The 10,415-nt window shown below is 40.6% G+C and overlaps 1 protein-coding gene across 4 annotated transcripts in view; it reads right to left on the bottom strand.

Annotated features, from left to right (window-relative positions):
- Nucleotides 1-9,915, bottom strand: part of LOC101850450 (autophagy protein 5) — a 12,316-nt gene extending 2,401 nt beyond the window's left edge. The window contains exons 1-5 of one of the 4 annotated variants that reach the window (XM_005089609.3): nt 9,767-9,915; nt 5,755-5,872; nt 4,121-4,248; nt 3,427-3,505; nt 1,883-2,045 (exon numbers count right to left, since the gene is read on the bottom strand). In XM_005089609.3, the coding sequence (XP_005089666.3) occupies nt 1,883-2,045; nt 3,427-3,505; nt 4,121-4,248; nt 5,755-5,872; nt 9,767-9,819 (541 nt within the window). In that variant the 5' untranslated portion in view covers nt 9,820-9,915. Of the gene's footprint in view, nt 1-1,882; nt 2,046-3,426; nt 3,506-4,120; nt 4,249-5,754; nt 5,873-9,661; nt 9,687-9,739 lie in introns of those variants that run through there. The other 3 variants (XM_035969470.1, XM_035969467.1, XM_005089610.3) reach the window with 3 other exon arrangements.
- Nucleotides 9,916-10,415: the final 500 nt, after the last annotated feature.

The following is a 10,415-nucleotide window of genomic DNA, read 5'->3' as shown; positions in this document are numbered from 1 at the left end:
GTCTTTTGTTTGTATTTTTTAAAAGAGTTAAACGACGCTTGGCTCGCAACTCATAAGGTCATGTGAGAGGTGTGTGTGTACAGGTTAGCATGCATGAGAGTGTGTAAGAGTGTACACATGTGTCCATCAAAGAATGAGGTCAATGAATCTCTGAACAAAGCTGGAACAATTGGCACTACCATACTTAGACCTGAGCAGGAACAGTACCCTGGATCTCAGATCCCGTTCTGTCTAACGAGCATTGAGAGAGTACACAAATCTAAACAAAAAGAACAGGGCAGAGTACATGAACCATTCAGCACCTGTGGATTTGTCCTGATGCACGCTCCAATATCCGGGTGAGGGGAGATAACACTCTAAAATTACCATGTTCTTATAATATTCATTATAAAAAATTATTATCTACAAATTGACTACGGAAAATTGCAACTGCTATAAGAAAAGAACACCGCTTCCAATGAGCCAGTCTCTGCTGTGATACTGTTGAGGAAAGTTATTTATTTCTCCCATTATAGTTGCCGCAGTGTTTTCGTGTTCGGCAACTGGAAAGCTGCGCAATGCCGCTCGTGCTAATCAACAGACTCCATGCAATTTTGCTCTTGGTGTTAGATGATTAAAAGGTGAAAAATCATAACTTATTAAAATTCAAGAAAATCCCGTTTCTTCACAGTTCCCTGCTATAAAAAAGACTCATAAACCCTGTTCCCTAGCTATAAAAAGGTACTTTGCTACGCAGACACACAAAGTGTAACTGACAGAGGTACGAGCCTATCAGCTTACAGTTGCAATGATACATGTCACTCGTCACTGTGAGGACTAAAGAGGCTTATTGGAGAGAAATACCTGGCTGATACATTTGTTGAGAAGTTGTTAGACCTTCCATACAAAAAGAGACACATAACTGGTCACTTTAAAGGACAAGTGGGCTAACCCAGATTTCGGGGGTTACCAGAAATCTTGACCTACACCAAAAGTGGGCTAACCCAGATTTCGGGGGTTACCAGAAATCTTGACCTACACCAAAAGTGGGCATTGCCCTACCTATAGGAGAAGTTTGGTTTCATTGGTGTGTATATTTGTTTGTTTTAGAGAAAACTCTCCTTGTCTTTTAAAGAAAGTGAACAAGGGGCAAAAACTTTACCTTTGATTTTCTCAAAACAGCATTTTCCAGGATAGCCCCCTTGTGTCTAAAGGCGACCAACTATATAAAGTAACATCAGTAAACGTATCTCAAACAAAACTCTTTTTACAAAAGGAGGGAACCACCCCCCCCAAAAAAAATAATTAATAATACAGTATACTCCAGACAAAACACTAGATAATGACTTTGATTGGCGAGCAATAACAAATAAAAATATTAGACCATTAATTTGATTGGCGAGCAATAACAAATAAAAATATTAGATCATTAATTTGATTGGCGAGCAATAACAAATAAAAATATTAGATCATTAATTTGGTTGTCGAGCAATAACAAATAAAAATATTAGATAATTAATTTGGTTGTCAAGTAATAACAAATAAAAACATTAGATAATTGATTTGGTTGTCGAGCAATAACAAATAAAAATATTAGATAATTAATTTGGTTGTCAAGTAATAACAAATAAAAACATTAGATAATTAATTTGGTTGTCGAGCAATAACAAATAAAAATATTAGATCATTAATTTGGTTGTCGAGCAATAACAAATAAAAATATTAGATCATTAATTTGGTTGTCGAGCAATAACAAATAAAAATATTAGATCATTAATTTGGTTGTCAAGTAATAACAAATAAAAACATTAGATAATTGATTTGGTTGTCGAGCAATAACAAATAAAAATATTAGATAATTAATTTGGTTGTCGAGTAATAACAAAACTAGAGAGGCAATCACCGTTCATGAATCCGGCCCACAGCGTGCTGTGATCTTTCTTCTGCATGCTGTTGATGACCTGGCCGCGGTGCTTCAGGGCGTCCGCCTCTTTGACCACCGAGATGAAGTGAGACTGAACCACCTCCTTACTCGAGCAGCGCAGCAGCTCCTCTTCTGGGAAGTTCTGAGAGGGAGGGAGGGAGGCCGACGGAGGGAGCACGGAAAGAAAAGACGAGAATGAAAAGGTGGAAAGTACAGACGAGATTGTCCAAGACAGCCAGCCATTGTGGAGGGGAAAAGTGGTTGTCTTAGACAGACGCACGTCCTGTACGCTGGCATCGTAACACAATTGTACAACAGATGTTGCTATTTGTTCATATATGGTAGATTTTTGGTCAATATGGCATGTACCCATCATGCATGAAATAATTCAGAAGTTAAATCTCAAAGCAACAGAATTTTTAGTTTTAGTAAGTAGCCTATTTTACAGCACTTGCAACATAATTTAAGGCCATATAAGTGCAGAAGATCAGAGGTGTTACAAGAGAGTAACAAACACAAAAAAACAAGGAGGAAGAGATAAGGACGATAGACGCTTCACAGGAAAGAGGGAGCAAACCACAACAGAGCCCCCGCCAACTATCCACAACAGAATTCTTTTTTAAATAACAGCAATGCAGTCACTATATATGGGACAACATGACATTCTGGTGAGAGCAGTCGCGTGCCCTGTACTCGTCTGTAGCTGGTGAGAGCAGTCGCGTGCCCCATACTCGTCTGTAGCTGGTGAGAGCAGTCGCGTGCCCCATACTCGTCTGTAGCTGGGCCCAGCAAGGAGAACAGAGCACAATGTGTTACTTAGGGATACCCATCAACCCTTTAAACAGGAATCAGACAGTCTTAAGAACAAAACTTGTGACTGTGAAACTAAGAAATGTGAGGCAGTGTGGTGAAATCAGGCGCTCGTCAAAATACAGAAATTGGAGAAATATGCATTTTGCCGAAAGTTTGCAAATTTTTTTTTAATTTTTGTTTTTTGGCCCAATACCTTTTTCTTTGACGTCTATATGATAAAAGGAAATTTATATCTGGATTGTACAGAAAAGTGTTGATTAAAGGTACAAAAATTGAACATTTTCATTTCCCAAGGACTCTGAAGTTACGGAAATCACCAAACTTTGGCAGCCATTTTCTCGATAAGTTTACCTCCGAAATCAGGTGACCCCCACTTTCTTCAATCAAAATTAATTCGACTAAGACAGATGGGTATTTTCCTCCAATTCAAGAGAAACAAATAAAATTTAGATGATACCATTAACTCAGCACGCCCAAAAATTGACGAGCGACTGATTCCACTGTGATGAGACACAGACAGTCACAGTTATACCAGTCATCACAAAATAACCCTTTGAGTGTATAATGGGGGGGGGGGGGGAGAGGGAAATGTCAAACAATAACAACCCCCCCTTCCCACTAACCTGGGACGACCAGATGAAGACAGAAAGACTTCAAAAAGAAAGAAGAAAAATATAATAAGGTCAACAAATATCATGGCCATTTCTTACTTGAAAATGAACGGTGAGTTTCCAGGGCAAATCGGTGGACATTCCATACAGATCAAACAGTACTCCGATGGGGTAATGCCTGAAGACCAAACAAACAAGTATTTCTTACTGAAAGAACTGACACGAAAAAATCCAAGAGAAAACTTCCCTATAAAACTGGGAACATACATTTTTTGGCGGCTTAAAGAACCACTCCTTAAAGCTCATGGAGACAAAAACTTGCTGCGTGTCATAGAATGTTTCGTTAAAACTTACCTGAATTGATAACAACAACAACTGCTAGATTGACAACAACAGCTTTAACTTGCAAAATTTTCAAAAATAAGTTGTTTTTTAAAATCCTCACTAAATTCATATTCACTGATAAGAACTTGTGCCTAAGTACGAAAAGCATAAAAACTCAAGTAGTTTATTAGATTTCCAGCACGTCTCTCTCTCTCTCTCTCTCTCTCTCTCTCTCTCTCTCTCTCTCTCTCTCTCTCTCTCTCTCTCTCTTCTGGCGCTGTGGTGTCATAAAGGGTCAGCGATGCCGACAGCACGCAGGAACTCAACACTTGCCCGGGGGTCCTTGAAAAATGCTGTAAGTGGGACCGAAGAGCTAGGACCCAGATGGTCGTTGGATCGGAAAAGTAAAGTACAGTTAAGTTAGATTTCCAAACTACAGAGCCAATCACTCGACTACAGTTCCACTGACCACTTCAACGGTTGACCGTCAAACTCCAGCCACATCTCTCCGTGGTGCTCCGGGTCCACATGTTTCATCATGTGCCGCAGAACTTTGTCCGTGACCAGGGGGAAGTAACTCAGACGAGGCACCAACAGCTGGACACGGCAAAGACAAGAGATAATTTACATTTTTTTAGCCTTTAATCATCGTTTTTCCATAAAATCCAGACATAAAAGTGTTTTTGAAAGAACATACAAGGTGTGGAGCCAAAAAACAAAAATTCAAAAGAACCAAACTGGCTGAAAAATGCTGATTTCTTGGATTCAATTATTTTGACGAGCGCCCGATTTCACTTGGATGACTAACATTTGGTCCACGAACGGTATCTTACAACCTTTTCTGCTTCACCGACTTCATCCACAGGCCTGAGCCATTTTTCCTTGCAGGCTGCCACACAAAAGAGACAATCCAGTGCCTTACAGTCTAACACGCACACTACGAAGCATGCACATATGTATAGCCAACACTTTTTCAGGTCCCTAATTTTTTCAGACATATCATTCTTCGTATAAAAATCACTTTGGCAGAAGGCAGAGAAAACAAGGTACAATGAGTGTGTGTGAGAACACATGATACATTCACAAAAGATACAGATGAAAAATTAATCGTTGAACTTTCTACAGAGTTTAACAAGTTTTCCAACCTAAAAGCTTACATAATTTCACAATTTTATTAAAATATGTTTTGCAGAAATGAATTGTTAAGAAAACTACTGAATCACTGGTCAGCTGAGCTCTATCTCTTGTGACCTCAGCATTGTCAAATGAAGTTCGACAACAAAATACCGACTTACAAATTGTAACTACAACAACAAGAATTTTGAATATCATGACTCATTTCTAACCAAACCCAAAAGTCCACATACCCAACGATGGACTACATGACACAAAGACCGACTCACAAAAGTCCACATACCCAACGATGGACTACATGACACAAAGACCGACTCACAAAAGTCCACATACCCAACGATGGACTACATGACACAAAGACCGACTCACAAAAGTCCACATACCCAACGATGGACTACATGACACAAACACCGACTCACAAAAGTCCACATACCCAACGATGGACTACATGACACAAAGACCGACTCACAAAAGTCCACATACCCAACGATGGACTACATGACACAAAGACCGACTCACAAAAGTCCACATACCCAACGATGGACTACATGACACAAACACCGACTCACAAAAGTCCACATACCCAACGATGGACTACATGACACATAGACCGACTCACAAAAGTCCACATACCCAACGACGGACTACATGACACAAAGACCGACTCACAAAAGTCCACATACCCAACGATGGACTACAAGACACAAAGACCGACTCACAAAAGTCCACATACCCAACGATGGACTACATGACACAAAGACCGACTCACAAAAGTCCACATACCCAACGATGGACTACATGACACAAAGACCGACTCACAAAAGTCCACATACCCAACGATGGACTACATGACACAAAGACCGACTCACAAAAGTCCACATACCCAACGATGGACTACATGACACAAAGACCGACTCACAAAAGTCCACATACCCAACGATGGACTACATGACACAAACACAGACTCACAAAGAAAGGGTCGGGTTGTTCCCCAGTGTACACCTCTTCTTGAGCAAGTTGAAAACATACCGGAACCTTTCCTTCCCATATCTCACGCAATATTTCTCGGTCGTCAGCCATTGTCAGTCTGAAAAAGAACCATTTCAAGGTGACGAATGATTTTTGCTGAGAGAACCAGAGGCAACATTTCCAGTCTAAAAAAAAACTTTCGTAGGCCTACGGCTAGCCACTTTGATAAAATATAGGCAGGCTCTATTTGTAACGTCGTGTTCTGAATAGCTTCCGTGCTATTTGAAACGCCGCGTTCTGATTAGCTCCCACGCTGTTTGAAACGCCAGTACTAGTACCTATCGTTTCTACATAATAATATTGTAGTTCTGCCTGAATTGAGGAAACTTTCTCAGTTTCTTGACAAACCTCCTAAGATTTGACTCTTTTTTTAATGACATTGTCTTATTCCGATCTAACAATTGTGTCTGACATTGTTTGCACAAAAGTAGTCTTGTCCATCTCTCATAATATGATAATCATAATCATTTGAGTTTGAGCAAGTAAGTCAAAAGACGCTTGGATATAACAATAACAAGATGGTGCAACTCAGTAAGCACTATTTCCTGTCCGCAGTGTCGTCATAGTCATACAATACCTAACTCTAGACATATATATCAACTTGTGGCTCCATTTGCCAATGCAGGTGGTGTACAAAATAACCTCATCATAGAAGCATAACCATCACTCAAAACGTAACATATGATGTATCAAATTGAAGGAAATTGAATGAGGAATTCACCCCAATATGAAACAAGGATTAATTTTAAACATAAGTAAGCATTACTAGGGTTAAAAATGACAAGGTTGATGAGAAAAATAAATTGTGACAGAAAAAATTACATTCACCAAACATGTGGAAGCAAATCAGCATAGCTAGCTATCTTAACATTATACAGCCAAGAGCATTTCCATAAATTTCTGAATGTGCAGCTTTTTATTTGAAAGCAATATTCCACTTTTTGTTTGAGTTTTATGATATTTACTGAGTCCGGTTACATCGTTTTGTTATAAAATGCAAGACAGCAAGAACGAATTCACTCGTTTTTCCCCAAACAAACGCTTTGACAGAGTGAAACAGAACTAGATGTTTTCCTTACCTAAATCTTTCCGGAGTTTTTCAACAGCAATAAGAAGTCATTATAAATGACGGATCGTGATAAAACGAAACAATACTGAGACCCCTATCGCAGTGTGGACTCACGCCAATATATGTCTGCGATACGTCCGGAAAGAGCTAAAAATACTATCTCTGCGTGCACTTTATATTTTGCCATCACACACGACATCGCCTGATCTAGGCTTTGGCATTTTAATTAGCAGGGGGTAGTGTCTACGTTCTCTAACGTTAGGCCAAGAGAACATCTATACAAGCTGTCTACGTTCTCTAATGTTCTTTGCTACCAAGCGTGGCATCGAATCCCAGTCCCGGAAGGGGGTTTTTTCTTCTCCTGAGCCTAAAAAAAAAAATAATAATTGACTCACAGACCAAGGAAAACCACTATAGAACTTTCAAGGCCTAGTAAAGGAAAAGTATGCCTAATTTGTAGGTAAAAGGTCCTCTTGGGGACAAAACCAGAATGTGCATGATGCTTCATCACTACATAAAAAACTACAAGTTATAATTATGGGAAAAAAATTGCCGGGAAGAGGAGAAGGAAAAAAACAACAAGAAACAAACAAAGTTCCAGCACCGGGACTCGTTCCCACACTCGTAGTATTATGGTTTGACTTCAAACACAGGCGCGCTGTCCATTCGGCCATCAGAACTTCCAACAACGACGGGTACAAGCTTGATATTTTTAACAAACTGCATTTTATTTAGCACTGGCGCCAACCGTAACGTGACGTTTTATTAGCACTGGCGCTAATCGCAACGTGGCGTTTTATTTAGCACTGGCGCTAATCGCATCGTGGTGTTTTATTTAGCACTGGCGCTAATCGCACCGTGGTGTTTTATTTAGCACTGGCGCTAATCGCATCGTGGTGTTTTATTTAGCACTGGCGCTAATCGCACCGTGGTGTTTTATTTAGCACTGGCGCTAATCACACCGTGGTGTTTTATTTAGCACTGGCGCTAATCGCACCGTGGTGTTTTATTTAGCACTGGCGCTAATCGCACCATGGTGTTTTATTTAGCACTGGCGCTAATCGCACCGTGGTGTTTTATTTAGCACTGGCGCTAATCGCAACGCGGCGCTGCAAATAGGCACTTCATATGATCCAGATATTTCATGTATATGCTGTTCTGGTGTGCCGTAAGCGACGTCTAGACTCGAGTCCGAATAGAGTCTCCCGTTGCTATTCGGACTTTAAACTACTGGTAGAGGCTATTACTGTCACTGCGTGTCACGACTACAAAGGGATCAAAACATAAAATTAATAATCAGTCCATATAGCCCCCCCCCCCCCCTTTGCTCTCTCTCTCTCTTACTTTTTCTCTCCCCATCTTACTTCCCCAGGCCCGCCCCACCACCTTACCCCTTTCTTTTTTACATATATATAGATCTAGATCTAGATTCTAGATCTATATTCCCTACCATACCGTTGCCTTGCCCGGCCCTACTATATTATCCTTTATAAAGAAAAGACCACAGTTCGCGCTGGGTCACAACGGTCGGTGTCTATTTGATGTTTAAAATTCCTTGGCCAGGTCGTAGAAACTGAGGAAGGCCAAGGTCGAATTGCTAGTTGTCTGCTTCACATCCGGTACACCTAGTGATATTGCGTACGCACATTGGAGTTTCAGTCCGAATAGCCACAGAGGGCTATTTGGACTCGAGTTCAAATAGCCGTGGCCATTTTCAAAAGATAAATCATGTCAATTGTTTCAGACATTCAGATCTAAATAATGAAGAATGATTTCGGCCTCAAAGTCACAAGATCCCATTTTAAAATATGATTCAGCTTCGCTGACTGAATTTCGCTCTCGGCCTCGGCATCTCACTCGTCAGTCACAGCACTGCCACAAAATCGTTTCGTTATGAAAGTGGCTATTCTCACCCGCCCGAAAGTTCTCGCAAGATCAACACTTCCCCTCTTCTCTCTCTCTCTGTCTCTTTCTCAATACTGTCTATCGGTGTGGACGATCAAATTGACCAAAACAAAGTTAAAAAATGATGTTAAAACACAAAAGTAAATTAATTTGGTCGTCTACAAAGATGCTACAGCTATTTAACTTTTCGAATCGAGCCGAACTACGCGGGTCGCCATTTTGTTTTGCCCGGAAATTCTCGCGCTACTCCTCTCTCTCTTTCTCTCTCTCTCTCCACTGCCCACAGACAAAATTGTACTCTTTTAGTAGGCTACAGTTGTAATGGAACGTTTGTTCACGGCACAGAATTCGGTGCTTTTTCGGTAGTTCCCACCCCCCTTATTTGAACCTGACCTACATCTAGATCTAGATCTATATGATGTTTGATTCGCGGTGAGCTAAGATATCAAACCTAACAACTGCAAAACATTAAATTAAGGTAAAATTCAGGGGGGCATGCCCCCCTGAAACCCCCCTTCCTATTTTTATTAGGTCAGGGGGGCAAGCCCCCCTGAAACCCCCCTACTCTTGTGGCCCAAACCCGTGAATAAAATTGCGGGGTGGGAACTACCGAAAAAGCGCCCAGAATTCTACAATTTTTCTGTTATCACAGTGTAGAATTCTGTGGTTTAGGGTGAACGCAAAATTTGGTGAACACGCACCGGTTGAGAATAGCCACAAGACTCGCCTGCACTATTCTCACTCAGGGTGAGAATAGAGGTGGCCTTTGCCTTTAGTTTAGTTATTTATAAAATAATAGTAATTACTAATGACAGTCTAATGTGGTCATTTTATGGAAATGTGAGCACAGTAATTCTCAATGCAGATCAAAACCATGCGTGAATCTTTTCTCTTCTTGAACCGATATCCCTGAGTATAATAAAATTGGAAATTTGGCCTTGGCTTTGATACCGTGACTGTTTATAGGCCATCACTCACCGCCCTCCTCTCGTAATGTTTACCTGGAACCACAGAGACCGGAAGTTGATCATTTCAGGGACATGGGAAGACACTCTGATAAATCAGACAGGCAGAAAACAGACAAGAGTTGCTTCCCATTCAGACTGACGTGGGCGTGGCCACTGACGATTGGTTGTTGTTGTTGTTGTTGTTGTTGTTGTTGTTGTTATTTTGTTATTTTGTTTTTAGTTTTAGTAAGAGTTTACAGCACCTGCAACACAATAAGGTCATATAAGTGCAAAAGAATAGATATGTCACGAGAGAGTAACATACATAAAAATGAAGAGGAAAGATAAGGACGATAGATGTTTTATAGGGGAGAAGGAGAAATAATGGAGAAAGAAAAGAAAACTAGCAACATGCAGCCTTGAAGAAAATGTCGTGGTATTCATCAGCAACAACAGCGGTTAAATAGAATATTATTTCATGGTGGGACACCTGAAAAGACATAAGGGTCTTGAACATCTAGCTCTCACTGGCAAAATTGAGGGCAAGCGAGGCAGGGGTAGGCCCAGAACAACATACTTAGGGAACCTAAGCAAAATGGTTACAGGGAAAGATCAGGGAAACGTAGCTTTTTTTAGAGCATCCGAGCAAAGGAATGAATGGAAAACCATGATCGCCGATG

Source organism: Aplysia californica, unplaced genomic scaffold, assembly GCF_000002075.1.
Source record: "Aplysia californica isolate F4 #8 unplaced genomic scaffold, AplCal3.0 scaffold00007, whole genome shotgun sequence".
NCBI lineage: Eukaryota > Metazoa > Mollusca > Gastropoda > Aplysiida > Aplysiidae > Aplysia > Aplysia californica.
This window is presented reverse-complemented; position numbering and strand designations above follow the sequence as displayed.